At 50.7% G+C, this 18,430-nt stretch overlaps 2 protein-coding genes across 2 annotated transcripts in view; one reads left to right on the forward strand and one right to left on the reverse strand.

Moving 5' to 3' along the window:
• The window catches only part of LOC141998431 (uncharacterized), a 51,759-nt gene that overhangs the window by 20,082 nt on the left and 13,247 nt on the right, over window positions 1–18,430 (reverse strand). The gene's annotated exons all lie outside the window — the stretch shown is intronic.
• On the forward strand, window positions 9,199–15,920 carry LOC141998454 (uncharacterized). The gene is given in 5 exon segments (XM_074971304.1): window positions 9,199–9,459; window positions 12,738–12,864; window positions 13,465–13,578; window positions 13,895–15,088; window positions 15,091–15,920. Coding segments are annotated over 4 exon segments (1,527 nt in total). The 5' UTR covers window positions 9,199–9,459; the 3' UTR covers window positions 15,183–15,920.

Here is an 18,430-nt window from a genome sequence, read left to right on the forward strand (position 1 = left end):
TTTTCTGAGTGATTGGCCGAACAAGCAGTAGGACCGAGTGGAGTTGTAGGCTCCAAAGTTTTACATTGTTTTATTTTTGAATGCAGTTATTTTTTGTACATAATTCTACATTTGTAAGTTCAACTTTCATGATAAAGAGATTGCATATGGTACTTGCAGTTGGTGGATTGAAAAATACTATTTCCTTTGTTTTTTACAATAATTTATAATAAAAAAATATAAAGTGCTCACTGTATACGTCGTATTCTGTAAAAACAAGGAGGAGTCCTTGTGGCACCTTAGAGACTAACAAATTTATTTGGGCATAAACTTTCGTGGGCTAGAACCCACTTCATTGGATGCGTGGAATGTATTCTGTGTTGCAGTTGAAATCTATATATTTGAAAATGTATAAAACATCCAAAATATTTAAATAAATGGTATTCTGTTATTTTTTAACAGCATGATTAATCACAATTAACTTTTTTTAATTGCTTGACAGCCCTAGAATCATAGAATAACAGAGTTGGAAGGGACCTCTGGAGGCCATCTAGTCCAACCCCCTGCCCAGAGCAGGACCAATCCCAACTAAATCATCCCAGCCAGGGCTTTGTCAAGCCTGACCTTAAAAACTTCTAAGGAAGGGGATTCCACCACCTCCCTAGGTAACGCATTCCAGTGTTTCACCACCCTCCTAGTGAAAAAGTTTTTCCTAATATCCAACCTAAATCTCCCCCACTGCAACTTGAGACCATTACTCCTTGTCCTGTCATCTGCTATCACTGAGAATAGTCTAGATCCATCCTCTTTGGATCCACCTTTCAAGTAGTTAAATGCTATCAAATCTAACTATCAAATCCCCCCTCATTCTTCTCTTCCGTAGACTAAACAATCCCAGTTCCTTCAGCCTCTCCTCATAAGTCATGTGTTCCAGACCCCTAATCATTTTTGCTGCCCTTCGCTGGACTCTCTCCAATTTCTCCACATCCTTCTTGTAGTGTGGGGCCCAAAACTGGACACAGTTCTCCAGATGAGGCCTCACCAGTGTCGAATAGAGGGGAACGATCACGTCCCTTGATCTGCTGGCAATGCCCCTACTTATACACTCCAAAATGCCATTGGCCTTCTTGGCAACAAGGGCACACTGTTGACTCATATCCAGCTTCTCGTCCACTGTCACCCCTAGGTCCTTTTCTGCAGAACTGCTGCCTAGCCATTCGGTCCCTAGTCTGTCGCGGTGCATTGGATTCTTCCGTCCTAAGTGCAGGACTCTGCACTTGTCCTTGTTGAACCTCATCAGATTTCTTTTGGCCCAATCCTCCAATTTGTCTAGGTCCTTCTGTATCCTATCCCTCCCCTCCAGCGTATCTACCACTCCCCCCAGTTTAGTGTCATCCGCAAACTTGCTGAGAGTGCAATCCACACCATCCTCCAGATCATTAATGAAGATATTGAACAAAACCGGCCCCAGGACCGACCCTTGGGGCACTCCGCTAGATACCGGCTGCCAACTAGACATGGAGCCATTGATCACTACCCGTTGAGCCCGACAATCTAGCCAACTTTCTACCCACCTTGTAGTGCATCCATCCAGCCCATACTTCTTTAACTTGCTGACAAGAATACTGTGGGAGACCATGTCAAAAGCTTTGCTAAAGTCGAGGAATAACACGTCCACTGCTTTCCCTTCATCCACAGAACCAGTTATCTCATCATAGAAGGCAATTAGATTAGTCAGGCATGACTTGCCCTTGGTGAATCCATGCTGACTGTTCCTGATCACTTTCCTCTCGTCTAAGTGCTTCAGAATTGATTCCTTGAGGACCTGCTCCATGATTTTTCCGGGGACTGAGGTGAGGCTGACCGGCCTGTAGTTCCCAGGATCCTCCTTCTTCCCTTTTTTAAAGATTGGCACTACATTAGCCTTAGTAATAGTAGAAGATAGTAATTGTAGTAGTCTATGTTTAGCTATATCTTGTTACAGATTAACGGTGTAACCAAAGGGTTCCTGTCTAAGACAGTATTTTGTTAATTCAGAAGTTAAAAGGAAATATAAACATTTAGATGAAACTTGGGTGTAATAATGTCATTGTGTATATATCTCTCTCTTTAAAGTTTGTAATAAACTGTCTATGAACTGCTTTATAGATAATTACCTTTTGTTAATCCATGTAGTTTTATTACCTGTGATGTTTGGGAAATAGGAGGTTACTTCCAGAACCTATTGTTCACCCAAGGACTGCCTGCTGTCGAGAGGCTGCAAAAACGTCTACATAAACTCTTGGGACCTGATCCTTTTATCTCAGATCTTCTTAAGCTTTTTTCAGGGGGAGTTCGAGTCGTAAGACAGAGATCTCCAGTCCCCATCTGGACTGCCCTGATATTGAACATTTGGATATTGGACTAGAACCTTATGAAATGATTCTGAAAAACACTTTTCTCAATTCTAAAGCACCATCTCTATGGTGAAACTGACCTAAGGACTCTATTCGCGTTTGTACGTCTAATGATCTTTTAGCCAATATTGTCTTTTCTTTTTTTAATAAATCCTAGTTTAGTTAACAAGAATGGGCTGTAAGCGTGTATTTGGGTAAGAACTGATTTATTCATTATCTTGGTGGGTAACATGTCTGATCCTTTGGGTTTGGTAGAATTCTTCATATGATGAAGATTTTCAGGAATCCCCATCAGAATCTCAGAGGACATTTTCCCACATCAGGTATCGTTAAAGACCTGCCTCTGTTGCGACTCTGTCAAATCATTTATTTTGTTACAGCATCTCCTATACCATGAAGGGTTTACAGAGCTAAATGATGCCTCATGCCTGTGCCAGGTAACTTCCAGTGAAATTAGCCTGTAATTAAAATCCAAAGTTAATACCCATTAAACTGGACAGCAATTCCCTACCTTGTACTCCTGGGCAGTCTCCTCTGGGAACCACCATGTGAGCTCTGTAAGCCCGGGACATATGGCAAACCAGACAGATCGAAGTTTGATGCTCTTCACAGAAGTTTCGGAAACTCCTGGTGTTCCCCACACACGCCGTCCCCTCCTGCCATCTGTGACTCTGTTCAGTGGCTGCAGGGGCTGGTGCAGACTTTGGCCCAGGCTGAGGAAGTTCTGATCCCAGCCAGAGCTACCTCCCTGTTGCAATGGCCTCCGTGTGTCTTGGCAAGGGAGCAGAGAGTGCGAGGCCCAGCTTTACACTGTCCACGTCCCTCTGTCCCTGCCCCACTCCCCTCCCTCTTCCACCCGCCGCCACCACCCCCACCCCATTCCCAGCCCTCTCAGGAACCCACCTTGTGCCTGCAGCTGCTGGGGAGGAGGCACCAGGGGCTTCTGTGCTGGAGGGATCCCTCACCGTGGGGGAGGGGCTTTCTCCTTCCCTACAGCCCATTTGGCCCAGACTAGCTGCCGTACGGGACCAGAGCCCAGTGATGGGCTGGATCCACGTGTAACAATTGGCCTTTAATTTAGGTTCTAGATTTTGGGTGCTGACCTTTAGGCACCTGGGGCCTGGTTCTCAGAGGGGCTGGTCTCCTGCAGCTATGGAGGCTACTCGGCTCTGGAGCACCTGCCCTGCAGCTCTCTAGCTGGGAGATTTCAAAAGGCTGCCTGGTGGGACTCACGGAACCACTCTGGCTGGGCCTTGCCCACGTACACCACAGAACAGGTCAGACTGGCACCGGTCAGCTCCAGCCTGGGGTTAGGTTGGCTACACTCCAGTGTAATCCCAGTGGGACTTGGCATGGATCTGCGCTGTCTGGAGCCCTGTTATGGGTGGACTCAAGGTGCTCGGGGTCCCACACAGTGTTTAGCCCAGTGATCTCCTCTCATGCAGACTAGCGTCAGAGTTTAACCCCTCATGGAACAGCACAGGAGTTCAGAATCCCAGTGGGAAACCTCATCTCCCTGCTGGGCCTGGGGCCTTTATCAAGTTGTCTTTCCCTCCCGATAGACACACTTCTTCATGGGAGGTTGATGTTGAGGTGGCAGCAGGGTGTAATGCTTAGCACAGTGGAGTGGGACTGGGGAGTTTTGGGTTCGAGTCCCATCTGTGCTGGTGATCCTGGACCAGTAATTGCGCCTCTCTGTGCCTCAGTTTCCCTCCCACTCTAGTTAGGCTGTAACCTGCTCAGGGCAGGGATTGCCCCTGGCTGGGTTTTGTGCAGGGCTCAGATCTCATGTGTGGTCTGTAAGGGCTCTTGTGATGGAAATAGAAGTAATAATAAATTCTATTAAACAAACCAACTTGTACCTTCCTCTCCTGCAATGTGAAGGTAGCACTCTCACAGATTGGGCCTCAGCTCATGTGATTTAAACGTCACTGGTGTTGACAGCTTCCACTCAGTAAAATGTTCCCTTATTTCACCAGTGGAAGCTGGGTTTGAAAAGCATTCAGCATCTCCAATAATTTTCCCACATCAGATGTCTTTGAAGACTTCATTTTTTGCCTTTGTTGCCACACCGCCAGATCATTTATTTTGTCATGACATCTCCCAAACAGTGAAGGTTTTGCAGAACTGAATGCTGCAGTTACATCTGTGAGAGGGAACTTTCAGTGAAATTAGCCTGTAATTAAAACCCAAAAGTTAACCCATTAAATCTGACTACCTTGTACTCCTGGGTAGTCTCCTGTATGGGAACCACCGTGTGAGCACGATGAGCCCGGGACTCTCTGCAGATCACACAGATGGGGGTTTGATCCTCTTCACAGAACAGTTTCAGAGCCTCCAGATGTTCCCCACACACCCCGCCCCCTCCTGCTCCCTTTGCTGCTTGTAAACTCAGCCGCTTGGTGATTGCCTAGCCCCTGAGCTCCCGGCTGTGGACCCAGGGAGGGGCTGGATAAGGGGCAGGGGATCCCAGGGGGCCGTCAGGGGACAGGGAGCAGGAAGCGGTGGGTTGGAGCAGTCAGGGGAGGGGGAGCAGGGGAGGGATAGGGGGTGGGGTCCGGGGGGGTGGTTAGGTGCAGGTGGATATGCACCCACAGTATTCTTGTCAGCAAGTTAAGGAAGTATGGGCTGGATGAATGCACTATAAGGTGGGTAGAAAGCTGGCTAGATTGTCGGGCTCAACGGGTAGTGATCAATGGCTCCATGTCTAGTTGGCAGCCGGTGTCAAGTGGAGTGCCCCAGGGGTCAGTCCTGGGGCCGGTTTTGTTCAATATCTTCATAAATGATCTGGAGGATGGTGTGGATTGCACTCTCAGCAAATTTGCGGATGATACTAAACTGGGGGGAGTGGTAGATACGCTGGAGGGGAGGGATAGGATACAGAAGGACCTAGACAAATTGGTGGATTGGGCCAAAAGAAATCTGATGAGGTTCAATAAGGATAAGTGCAGGGTCCTACACTTAGGATGGAAGAATCCAATGCACCGCTACAGACTAGGGACCGAATGGCTCGGCAGCAGTTCTGCGGAAAAGGACCTAGGAGTGACAGTGGACGAGAAGCTGGATATGAGTCAGCAGTGTGCCCTTGTTGCCAAGAAGGCCAATGGCATTTTGGGATGTATAAGTAGGGGCATAGCGAGCAGATCGAGGGACGTGATCGTTCCCCTCTATTCGACACTGGTGAGGCCTCATCTGGAGTACTGTGTCCAGTTTTGGGCCCCACACTACAAGAAGGATGTGGATAAATTGGAGAGAGTCCAGCGAAGGGCAACAAAAATGATTAGGGGTCTAGAGCACATGACTTATGAGGAGAGGCTGAGGGAGCTGGGATTGTTTAGTGTGCAGAAGAGAAGAATGAGGGGGGATTTGATAGCTGCTTTCAACTACCTGAAAGGGGGTTCCAAAGAGGATGGCTCTAGACTGTTCTCAATGGTAGCAGATGACAGAACGAGGAGTAATGGTCTCAAGTTGCAATGGGGGAGGTTTAGATTGGATATTAGGAAAAACTTTTTCACTAAGAGGGTGGTGAAACACTGGAATGCGTTACCTAGGGAGGTGGTAGAATCTCCTTCCTTAGAGGTTTTTAAGGTCAGGCTTGACAAAGCCCTGGCTGGGATGATTTAACTGGGAATTGGTCCTGCTTCGAGCAGGGGGTTGGACTAGATGACCTTCTGGGGTCCCTTCCAACCCTGATATTCTATGATTCTATGATCAGGGCAGTCAGGGGACAGGGAGTGTTTGGATAGGTGTGGGAGTCCTGGGGGCCTGTCAAGGGGCAGGGGTGTGTATAGAGGTCAGGGCAGTCAGGGGACAAGGGGCCGGGGGAGGGGGTTGGATGAGTTGGAGATTCTGAGGGGGGCAGTCAGGGGTCGGGAAGTGGGAGGGAGTGGATAGGGGGTGGGGGCCAGGCTGCTTGGGAAGGCACAACCTTCCCTACCTGGCCCTCCATACAGTTTCACAGCCCCGATGTCGCCCTTGGGGCCCAAAAGTTTGCTCACCCCTGGCTTCGACAAACAAGTTTGTTTCCATTTGCAGGAGGTAATGCGGCAAGTGAGACGAGGCAATTCGATGACACTGTTGCAGCCGGAGTCGCAAGATATTTACATGCCAGATGCGCTAAAGATTCCTCTGTCCCTTCATGCTTCAACCACCGTTGCTTAACCTCCCTTCCCCTGCCCTGTTATACCTGCTGTCCATGCTCAGACCAGAGCTGATCATTCTTCTGCTTTTCAGACTCTTCTAGAGTGTGTGGGGAAAATTTTTCACCTGCCAGTAGGGTTCCCAACTCTCCTGGACCAGACGCCGTTTGTGGCAATGGCGTCTGGTCCGGGAGAGCTGGAAATCTTATGTGCCAGGGAAATCCCCTCTGGCTGGCGTTTCCCATTTGCCTGCCTCCTGCAGAAGGAGAGTCAATTGGCATTTATTTATTTTTGGAGCTTCTCCCACAGATGTAGCTGCTGTCGCCCATTGGGGTGGATTAATTAACTCTCCTGCAGGTGCAGTATAGAAAACTGCTCCCTGCAGGAATGTGCTCCTTATGGTGAACTGAGCATGCTCAGTAAGATCTGCTGAAGCCAGTGCCCTTCACCCTGCCCTTACTAAGCGTAGGATTGTGCTGAGTGCTTTTTACAGGGGTTAAAAAGGGGCAAAGGGGGCAAATGGGAGGAGGGGGCGGCCAGGGTCTGAGCAGGGGGTAAAAGTTGACTGGTCGGGGGGTCATGCACCTGACAAACACCTGCCAGGAATTGTCCCGGTAATACTTAGTCCTGCCACGAGTGCGGGGGACAAGAGAAGAGTGCAGGGGACAAACTGCTCTCTGTCCTCATTTGCTCCCTCAGAGAGCAGTTTTTACACAATAGCAGTTGCTTAAGAACCATTCACACATCAGCAACTGGTGCAGGTAGCATATTCCTACAGGGAGGTTTCCCATCTGCCACTGTGTGCGGAGCAGAGGGAGGCCAACCCATGCTGCACTGGGGGCTGGGACAGCCACACCTGGGGGGGGGAGGGGGGAAGGGTGGAGCTGAAAGAGGGCTGAAGAGGGTGTAGATAAGGTGGGATTTAGGGGGATGAGGGATGGGTCTGGGGCAGATGCAGGAGGCAGGGAATGGCTGAAGGGGGGATGGGGTGATGCAGGGGAATCAGGGAAGACTTAGGGGCCAGATGGAAACAGGGCTTCAATAGAGGAAAACTATCAGTGAGGGGGTCACTGAGAAGGAAAGGGGGGACATGGGGAGGAGAGGCTTTGAGAGCAAGAGCAGACAGGCTGGGGAAGGGAGGGAAAGAGGGTGGGGGTCAGGGAGAAGGAGAGGGCGAAATACAAGGGCAGCTCTCCCACCCCACGGGGCACCCAGCAGCCAAAGGAGAATTCTTTTACTGCAAATAGTTAAGGAAGCTTTGGGGGTTTGTGGAGGCTTCCACCTAAGGGCTCAGAAGTTACAAGGCAGGTATCCAGATGAGGGATGAAAATAGCATGTAAAAAGTAACCATTTCAACTATTACAATTCTACTGGTAACACGTTAAAGAGTTCACAACATAGGCATCTGCCCAGCATCCCGGCTGCCACCATGACGGGTTTAGCCCGGCAGAGCACAGACAGAACAGCTGGAATTGCTCTGGGCCCAGTGGAACGATTTTAGAGTAGGGGTGTGGTGCCCCCCTTGTCCCTGTCTGTGCCCCCCACCCCTTTGACGTGGGGCCGGGAGCAGGGCCATGGCTCTGGGAGGGTGGGAGTTGGGACACAGACAGGAGTAAGAGGCCCGAGGCTGGACGTGGAAGCTGATGAAGTCATCCCCGTCATACTGGCATTTCCCCCGCCCCCCCCTCCCCCGGGGTGTTCCAGTCCACGGCCTGCACCCTGTGGAACCCAGGGGGAGGGCAGGGACAGAACTAAATCAGCAGCCAGAAGTGCTCAAAGATCACGAGTCCAACCCCCTGACCCTCTCCCCCCAATCAGTTACAGAGATTACCAAATTTGGATGCTTTTTGTTTGTCCTCTGGATTTGCACCTTTCCGGGGACACTGGGAAGAAAGGTCCTGTCACCGAGAGCCTGAGGGTGTGTGGCCACCGCCAGAGCATGTGTCTGACCCACGGCATCCCTGCAGCACAGCCAGGGCCTGGGCAGGAGGCCTGGGACGTGGGAGGGACGGACTGTGAACTGGCCCCGTGCCAACAGAGTGGGGCTAAGTATTTCCTTTCTCCTTTCTCATTGTTTAGTGATTTTTTTTTATTAGCTGCTGTTTAGTAAATTGCATTTGTTCTGGAGTATAGACAATGGTCAGGGAGGAGGTCAGGGGAGCGTCCAGAGCGGAGGAAGTACCCTGGAGTGGGGATGCTCCAGCCCGCGTCCTGAGTGGTCACACCAAGGTTGGGGGCCGAGCCCCTCAGGAAGCCTGGGCCCAGTCTTGTCGAGGTTATAAGGACTTTGCCACACAGGAGAGTGGAAGGGGAGCCCTCAAGGTGAGGCAGGCTCTGGGTGAAGGAAGAAGGAGCGAGGACTCAGATCCTTCTGCTGTTTGATTCCACCCAGGGGGTGTTTAAGTTAGGAAAGTTCCCCACAGTAAAGGGACCATTTCCCCGCTTACCTCCGTGCATGTTTACTGGTTTTCCCTAAAGTTCATTAAATATTTTAGGGGAAAGTGTCAGAGCGGCCACCAGCGACAGTTGCTGGCCGCACTCTGAGGCCACCAAAAATGTGGCTGTGAGAACCCCTGGGCTAGATGCTCATGACGGGCCCTTCTGACTTTAGAGCCTGTGAGTGTAACAGGAGCCGGGCACAGAGATGCTGCAGCGCGGTGGCTTGATCGCTAGGACCCAGGAGTGGCTGCGGGGCGGCTCAGTGGGAGGATCGCGGGGCTCAGGCCCGGCCGCAGGAAGTGACTCGCAGCCGCTGCGGTGACTCTGGCTCCCGGCGAGATCCCCGAGCCCCGGCGGCTGGTGCTGGGAGCCCGGAGCGGGGAATCTCCAGCCGGGCCCTGCCCGCTGCTCCCCGGGAGCCTCTCCCAGGGCAGAGCCCCCAGCCCGGCCAGGGCCCCTTCCCGGCTCCTGCCCCTGCCCCGGGGGGGGCCCCGCTCGGAGGGAAGGTAAGAGAGACCCGCCCCCCCCGCGTCACCCCCGGGCTGCAGGGGGCGGGTTTGGCCCCGGGCTGCTCCCCGCGGAGCTGGCTGCGATTCCCTGCCCCGGGCCCGGGAAAGCTGCCGCCAGCCCCCGGTGTGTGCGGGGCGGGGGGAGCCCGGGCACAGGCCCTGGCAGGCAGGGCGGAGGGGGAAACCTAGGAATGAAGTGAGCAGAGGGAATAAAAATTCCCCCCAGATAGGTTGAGCCAGCTGCAGTGGTTGCAAAAATTGGGGGGAGTGGGGCTTTTCCTTCACCCTTTCCTGGGTTTTTGGCTCCCATTTCCCAGTTCATCGCAGTGCCCGGACAGGGCCCCTCTCCCCTCCTGTATAAGATGTTACTGAGGTGCTAGAGGGGACTTGATCCAGTGAACTATTGACAGACATCCCCTCCCCTCCCCCAGATCTCACTGTCACACCTGCTTTGAGCCTTTAAAAGAATCCGGGTCTCAGTTCCTGTGTCTGTGTAAAGCCGCCCAGCGCTTCAGCCGTGTGTCCTAGCCCCTGTCCCTGTTCCCCCGAGTTTCACTCCCCTTGGAATCCAGTCTGGGCAGTTTCACTCCTTTACATTCGTTCTTTAAAAAAATATTCTTCTTACTCTGAGCGCTTCATCCTAAACTTCATTAGCGTTGTGCGGAGGGACGTCACGGTGCCCTGGTATTCCTATTTTTAATGGCAAATCATCACGGGAACTATTAATAGTTTCTCCTTGGCATTGGTGAGGCCGGGGGACACCATGGTGACCTCACCTTGTTTACCTTTTGGTGAGATTAAGGTACTTTGCCTTTGCTCTGTTTTTGCGGCGGGCTAGCTAATGCAGGTGAGTTACCCCATGGGAAAAACACCCACTTTCTTATAGACACAGACTAAGCTGCTGACTCCGATGTTAAATGACCCGTTATTGTTCATGGGCTGAAAACTCTGATACTGAGTGTGTGTCTCCTGCTTCTGCTCCTGTGCCAGGCGCTGCCTCTGAATGTCTGCACCCAGTTATGCGGGCGTCATGGAACAGAAATTAAAACATTTAAAACTAAAGGAATTAGCAGAGACCCCCCCCACACACACACAGCCACTCTCACCAATTTCTCTCATTCCCTTCCCTTTACTTCTTCAGGTCTTGTCTGGTGGTCTGATGTTAAAAGTGTGAAGTTAATCCACATGAATTCCAGAGCTTTAAACCCCTGTGTGGACACTCTTGTTCAGAAGTCAGGTGGCCTTAATTTAGACAGTGGCAGTCAGGACAGCCACAGACCAGGGCAGGAGACCTTCCCCCAAACACTATAAATCTTCAGGTCTTTGATCACTTCTTGAACATTTTTAAGTTTTGGATAGTCCAGGTGTAACCCACATGCGATGTTTCAAGCCTAAAGAGAAGGAGCGAAACAGTGAGGCGCTCATCTCATCTTCCCTGACTGTTGCCTTGTGTAGAAACGCCATTAGAATATTTCACAGCTTTAGTCCGACAGAATGTCAGTAGATGGGTTGAGGTGGAAATGTAAGGTGATCTCACTCCTCTGCTGCCTCCTGCAAAGGACAGGACATGCTTCGTGAGCAGGAGGGTGAAGGCAGGATAGTGTCCTGGTAGATCCTGCTGTGAGCACGGAGACTGTTGGCCTGGCTGCTCGGTGATCCCATTTGTAAGGAACATAGCCCAAATGGCGGCACTCTTGTCCCATGGGAGTGAACTATAAAGACTCCTTTGGGCTCTTGCCCTGGTGAGAGTGTGCCCTGAGGGGTAGACACTGCACCAGAGTCCTACCTGGCTTCATTCAGAGCCGTTCCAGAGCATGGAGATGGTGACTGTCCTAAACACCTGTCTCCTGTCCATGCTCTGATTGCCTCAGCTCTCAGGTGAGTAAAGAGGGAGCGGCCGGGCCAGGTGGCATATACCTGGTGAAAACATCCGATGCAGCTTTGGAAACAAATACAGAGCATGTCTGGTAACTGCCCCTCCCTACTTCTGGATGCTTTGGAGCAAGATCAGCCCTGTGCTGAGACACAGCATGACAATGTGTGAAGTGAGCTTAGTATATTTTTGTTACACCTGCCAGACTGTGCCTCACACCTTTGTAAGCATCGCAGTCACAGACTCACCGACGTGACCATCCTCATGTACGACAGGGGTAACAGACAATGCTTTCTCTCCAAGTGACATTTCCGTGGCAGAGCCTAGTTACAAGGCAAATATCCACAGGCAACCCCCTCCCTTCCCGCACACACTGCTCCCAGTTTACATTGGATTTTTTTTTAAAAGAGACAAACTCATGATCTTTGGGGCTCTGATTCTTGAGTGTTCAGGGCTCCCCTAGGTCTTGGTCTGATTTCCAGACAGGTTTTAGATTTCACCCACACCGGAGTCAGACCGGAGTCACTGCTCGCTCTGGCAGGGGGGAGTGCGGATGGGCCAATGGGATCAGCCTCCGCCTGCCTGTCCCTGGGGGCTGCTGGGGGAGTCGAGGGCAGCTCATTCTTCAGGTGTTGCCACCAGAGGGCTCCGGCTATGGCTAAGGGGGAGAGGGGTTTACACTGCAATGGGGGGAAATCTGCCAAAGGGGCCCCTTTGATTCTGCTCTTTTTCTAGCAGTTGGCTCAGGGATGCTGTTACTGGGAGGGTCTAAAGAGCCTGGGGGAAATCAGGGGGTGACATGGACTCCAGCCCCTTCTGTAACCTCCCCCATCACCCCGACAGGCTGAGGAATCACGTCCACATAGCCAGCTCAGGTAGGGGATTTCAGGGAGTTGCTGGGTGGGGGGAGGGAGAGGCAGGGAGGAGACAGGGTGTGATAAACCTGCTGATTTTCTGAGTAGGCCCATTGGTGGCAAGGGAGGGGAGAGGGGACATTCCCCCATTTCTCAAATAGGATATAACCCCCTGGGCAGGGCTGGGAACATTTTCCAGACTCCCAGTGCTGGAGCCTGAACCCACTGGCCAGAGCCTGCTGTGAAATACGAAGGGAAGCTGTCGGGATTCCTGTCCCTGCCTCCGGCTCAGATCTCCGCTTCCCATATCAGCCTGTGGCTGGCAGGCGTGTGGGAAATGAGAAGAACCTGCTCTGCTCCGTGTGCTGGGGCGGACAAGGAGCTCTCACCTTCTCCCAACCCCCTGAAGCCTCCTGGCTGCTCTGAACAATAGGAGTCAGTTTCTGCTACTCTGGCCCTCCCAGAGCTTTGAGTTTTCCCCCCTTTCCTGTGGCTAGCGAGACTGGCTGGGGCAGCAGATGCTGAGTGGGGGACTCTTGTTGTTCCAGATGCCGGTGACCTTCGAGGAGGTGGCTGTGTATTTCACCCGGGGGCAGGGGGCTCTGCTGGACCCCGCTCAGAGAGCCCTCTACAGGGACGTCATGCAGGAGAACTATGAGATGGTGACCTCGCTGGGTAAGGGATTCCCGTCCCTTTGGTTATTAGAGGCCGTGTAGTCTGCATGTCTGACTCTGGTCAGGTTCTTCCATCGTCAGTTAGATCAGAGGCGAACGGGTTCCATAATGCACGGCTGCCATGTGAGAGAGACTTGCATCTCTGTGCCCTCTCCAGTGAGACACGGTGTCAAAACTTAATGGACATGCTAGCTCATCCCCACCCCTCCAGCTTTCAAAGAGGCAGAATTCATTCATTGTCCTGTCTGTACTGATTCCCATTCACATACACAATCCTTATTTACCTGCCTTCTTGGGAATAGCTCCAGCCATTGGGAAGGCTTACAAAGACGCATGGGTTTAACACCAGAGCTGTGTATGTCACCAAGGCCCCTAACTGTTCAGATCCTAGGAACTCCTAGTGAGGGTGTAAAAATTCCCCTCACCTCCCGAGATGTCTGCCTCTCCCAAGGGGGCTCAGCAACGATGTTCCCGTCCTCTTGGGTTCCGCGTTCCCCAGCAGAGCACAGGGACAGGTTCTGCTCACAGAATGTACTTTGTGACAGATGCGCTCTCAATCCTCTATGCACCCTGATCTGATCTGATTTCACCCCCTGCGCAGGATTTCCCATTCCCAAACCTGAGCTGATCGCCCACCTGGAACGAGGGGAAGAGCCGTGGGTCCCAGATCTCCAGGCCTGCGAGAAAAGAGAGAGCCTGAGAGGGGCCCGCACAGGTGAGAACTGACAAAGAAACCATCTGGGGAATGAAGGAAAAAGTTGAGAATCCCAAAAGTGTGGTATCAGTAAGTGCCCTCAGTTCTTCCTCACCTCTTCCAGAGCAGGGCTGTAGTGAGCAGACATTGCTCACTGCTCTCCACCCGTCTTGTTAGCTGCAGGAGTTTCCTTCCCATCTCTCCTTCCCTGTGAGTGTTTGGGTGGGAAGTGGAGGCAGAATCCAATTGCTCAGTCTTTGTGTTGGGTTTTCCCTTGGTGTTATTTCTTTTTCTCCCCAGCACAATGACTCCTGTCTGGATTTTCTCTCTCTCCAAGCAGGTGCTGAGCGAGTGAGTGAGAGCGTGGAGGGGAATCACCATCAGGAAGTTCTTGGGGAAGTGGAATCACAGGGGACCTTTGCGGGAAGAGCTGAAGGGAATTTTTCCCAGTGCTGGGAACAGAGAGAAGCCTGGGAAAATTGGCACAGGTCAGAGATGCTTCAGGGAAACCACCCAAGGAAGAAAGTGGATGAATCTATTAAATGTGGGGGAGGGGACAAGGATCCCACAACCCAGCAGACAAATTCCAAAGAAGACATACGCTATGTATGCCTCGGTTATGGGGAAAGATTCATTCTGAGATCACATCAGACAATCCATACTGGAGAGAAACCACTTCAGTGCTTGGACTGTGGGGAAAGCTTCAATAATCGCTCAGCCCTGAATAACCATGGGAGAAGCCACAGAAGAGAGAAACCCTCTCAATGCCTTGACTGCGGGAAATGTTTCATTTGGAAGTCAGAACTAATTAGACATCAGTTAAGCCACACAGGAGAGAGACCCCATAAGTGCTTTGACTGTGGGAAAAGTTTCAAACAGAGGTCAGACCTTTTTAATCATCAGGCAATCCACACAGGAGAGAGACCCCATAAGTGTGTGGAGTGTGGGAAAAGTTTCAGTCGGAGGTCAGTCCTTGTTATTCATCAGAGAACCCACACAGGGGAGAGACCACATAAGTGCTTGAAATGTGGGAAAAGTTTCATTCAGAGGTCAGACCTTCTTAAACATCAGAGAATCCACACAGGAGAGAGACCTCACAAGTGCTTGGACTGTGGGAAAAGTTTTAATCGGCGGTCAGCTCTTTTTAAACATCACGCATTCCACACAGGAGAGAGACCCCATAAGTGTTTAGTCTGTGGAAAAACTTTCATATGGAGCTCAGACCTTGTTAAACATCAGAGAACCCACACAGGAGAGAGACCCCATAAGTGTTTACACTGTGGGAAAAGTTTCACACGGAGGTCAGTCCTTGTTAATCATCAGAGAATCCACACAGGAGAGAGACCCCATAAGTGTTTAGACTGTGGGAAAAGTTTCACATGGGGGTCAGACCTTCTTAAACATCAGAGAATCCACACAGGAGAGAGACCCCACAAGTGCTCAGACTGTGGAAAAGGTTTCATATGGAGGTCAAACCTTGTTAGACATGAGTCAATCCACACAGGAAAGAGACCCCACAAGTGCTTGGACTGTGAGGAAATTTCACACAGAGATCACACCGCATTAAACATGAGAGAATCCACACAGGATCTAAAATTTTCTGTCACAGGGACAGAAGGTGTTAAGGAAATTGCATGTAATTGACCTAGATTCAGCCTTTAGAGACATATTCGAAAAGTGTGTCCTCGTTAGATAAACTAGAGCTTCGAAAGGTAAACGTGTATTGTTAAAGACATGGAAGAAGATGGTACCTGAAGTAGTCTTTGTTTAGCTATATCTTGTTCGTGGTTAACAATGGAAATAAACGGTTCCTGTCTAGGACTGTATTCAGAGATCAAAAGGGAATATTAACATTTAGATAAAACTTGCTTGTAATAATGTCATTGTTTGTCTCCTGAAAGTTTGTCGTAAACTGTCTATGAACTGCTTTATGGAGAATCACCTTATGATAATCCATGTAATTAATTACCAGTGATCTTTAGGAAATAGAAGGTTACTTCAAAAGCCTATTGTTCAGCCAAGGACTGTGTGCTGTCGTGACACTGCAAAAATGATCCTTTCTTTTCTGATCTGCCTAACCTTTATACTGAGGGGAGTGTGAGTCAGAAGACGGAGATCTCTAGTCCTGTCTGGACTGCCCTGACATTGAAATTGGACTAGAACTTGATGAAATGATTCTGTAAAGGACTCTTTGCAATTCTAAAGCATCAGCTGTACAATGAAACTGAGCTAAGGACTCTATGCATGTCTCTGTGTAGAATGATCTTTTCACCAGCACACTCTCTCTTTTCTTCTTTTAATAAATCTTAGTTGAGTTAATAAGAATTGGCTGTAAGCGTGTATTTGGGTAAGAACTGAAATATTCCTTAACTGGGTGGGGGGATAATGTATAGGATCCTTTGGGATTGGTGGAACTTTTTAATGTGATTAATAAGATTTTTAGTAATCCCCATCATGTTGAAGTGGGCTGTCTGGGAGGGAGCCCAAGGCGGGGTTGCTTTAAGGGAGCCGTGCTTTGGCCTCCGTGTAGCAGTATGGTACTGTAGAAGCTGTCTTGTTGCTGGCCTGGTGAATCTAAGGGTAAGTCTATACTACGAAATTAGGTCGATTTTTCAGAAGCGATTTTATACAGTCGATTGTGTGTGTCCCCACTAAGCGCATTAAATTGGCGGAGTGCATCCACAGTACCGTGGCTAGCATCGACTGTCAGAGCGGTGCACTGTGGGTAGCTATCCCACAGTTCCCGCAGTCTCCGCCACCCATTGGAATTCTGGGTTAAGCTCCCAATGCCTGATGGGGCAAAAACATTATCGCAGGTGGTTTTGGGTACACGTCATCAGTCTCCCCTCCTTCCCTCCCTCCCTCCATAAAAGCAACGGCAGAGAATCATTTTTCGCCTTTTTTCATGGATAACCCACGCAGACGCCATAGCATTGTAAGCATGGAGCCCGTTGAGATCACCGCAGCAGTTGTGAGCATTGTAAACACCTCACGGATTATCCTGTAGTATGTGCAGAACCTGGAGAGGAGGCGACACCAGCCCGGTGATGATAGTGATGAGGACATAGACACAGACTTCCCTCAAAGCATGGGATGTGGCAATTGGGACATCATGGTGGCATTGGGGCACGTTCATACCCTGGAACGCCGATTCTGGGCCCGGCAAACAAGCACAGAGTGGTGGGACCGCATAGTGTTGCAGGTATGGGATGATTCCTAGTGGCTGTGAAACTTTCGCATGCATAGGGCCACTTTCATGGAGCGTTCTGACTTGCTTTCCCCTGCCCTGAAGCGCAAGAATACCAAGATGAGAGCAGCCCTCACAGTTGAGAAGCGAGTGGCGATAGCCCTCTGGAAGCTTGCAACATCTGACTGCTACCAGTCAGTCGGGAATCAATTTGGAGTGGGCAAATCTACTGTAGGGCCTGCTGTGGTCCAAGTAGTCAATGCAATCACTAACCTTCTGCTATCAAGGGTAGTGACTCTGGGAAATGTGCAGGTCATAGTGGATGGCTTTGCTGCAATGGGACTCCCTAACTGTGGTAGGGCAATAGACGGAACCCATATCCCTATCTTGGGACTGGACCACCTTGGCAGCCAGTATTTAAACCACAAAGGATACTTTTCAATGGTGCTGCAAGCAATGGTGGATCACAAGGGGCGTTTCACCAACATCAACGTGGGATGGCCGGGAAAGGTGCATGATGCTCGCATCTTCAGGAACTCGGGGCTGTTTGAACAGCTGCAGGAAGGGACTTCCCAGATCAGAAAATTACTGTTGGAGATGTTGAAATGCCCATAGTTATCCTTGGAGACTCAGCCTACCTCTTGCTCCCATGGCTCATGCAGCTGTACACAGGCAGCCTGGACAGTAGTAAGGAGCAGTTCAACTATAGGCAGAGCAAGTGCAGAATGGTGGTAGAGTGTGCATTTGGACCTTTAAAAGCTTGCTGGCGCTGTTTGCTTACTAGGTTAGACCTCAGTGAAACTAATATTCCAATTGTTATTGCTGCTTGCTGTGTGCTCCACAAGATCTGTGAGAGTAAGGGGGGACATTTATGGTGGGGTGGGAGGTTGAGGCAAATCGCCTGCCAGTCGATTTTGCGCAGCCAGACACCAGGGCAATTAGAAGAGCACAGCCGGGCGTACTGCACATCAGAGAAGCTTTGAAAACCAGTTTCATGACTGGCCAGGCTACAGTGTGACAGTTGTGTTTGTTTCTCCTTGATGCAAACCCACCCTCTTGGTTGACTCTAATTCCCTGTAAGCCAACCACCCTCCCCCCTTCAATCAGAGCTTGCAAAGGAAATAAAGTCACTATTGTTTCAAAACCATGTATTCTTTATTAATTGATTTAAAAAATAGGGAGATACCTCACAAGATAGCCCGGGTGGGGTGGGGGAGGAGGGAAGGACAAGGCCACACTACAAATCAAAACTTAATTTATGCCAGACTGCTGTCGCTTGGGCAATCCTCTGGGGTGGAGTGGCTGGGTTCCCGGAGCCTCCCCTTCCCCTGCCATTCCTGGGCATCTGGGTGAGGAGGATATGGAACTATGAGAGGAGGGCAGGTGGTTATTCAGGGGTGCCTTCTCCGGATTCATGGTCCGGGAGCACGTCTTGGGAGGGTATTGGCTCCAGTGTGGTGAAAAGTTCCAGGCTGCCGGGGAGAATGGTTTCTCCGCTTGCCTGCTGTGTACTCTCCTCCTCCTCCTCCTCTTCCTCATTCACAAAATCCTCCTCCCTGTTGCGTGAGACTCCCCCCTTGCAGGTCTCCACGGACAGTAGTGGGGTAGTGGGCCCCCACCCTAGAATTTCATGCAGCTGATCGTAGGAGCAGCATGTCTGAGGTTCTGACCTGGAGCGACCGTTTA

This window comes from Natator depressus, chromosome 14 (genome assembly GCF_965152275.1).
Source record: "Natator depressus isolate rNatDep1 chromosome 14, rNatDep2.hap1, whole genome shotgun sequence".
Taxonomy (NCBI): Eukaryota; Metazoa; Chordata; order Testudines; family Cheloniidae; genus Natator; species Natator depressus.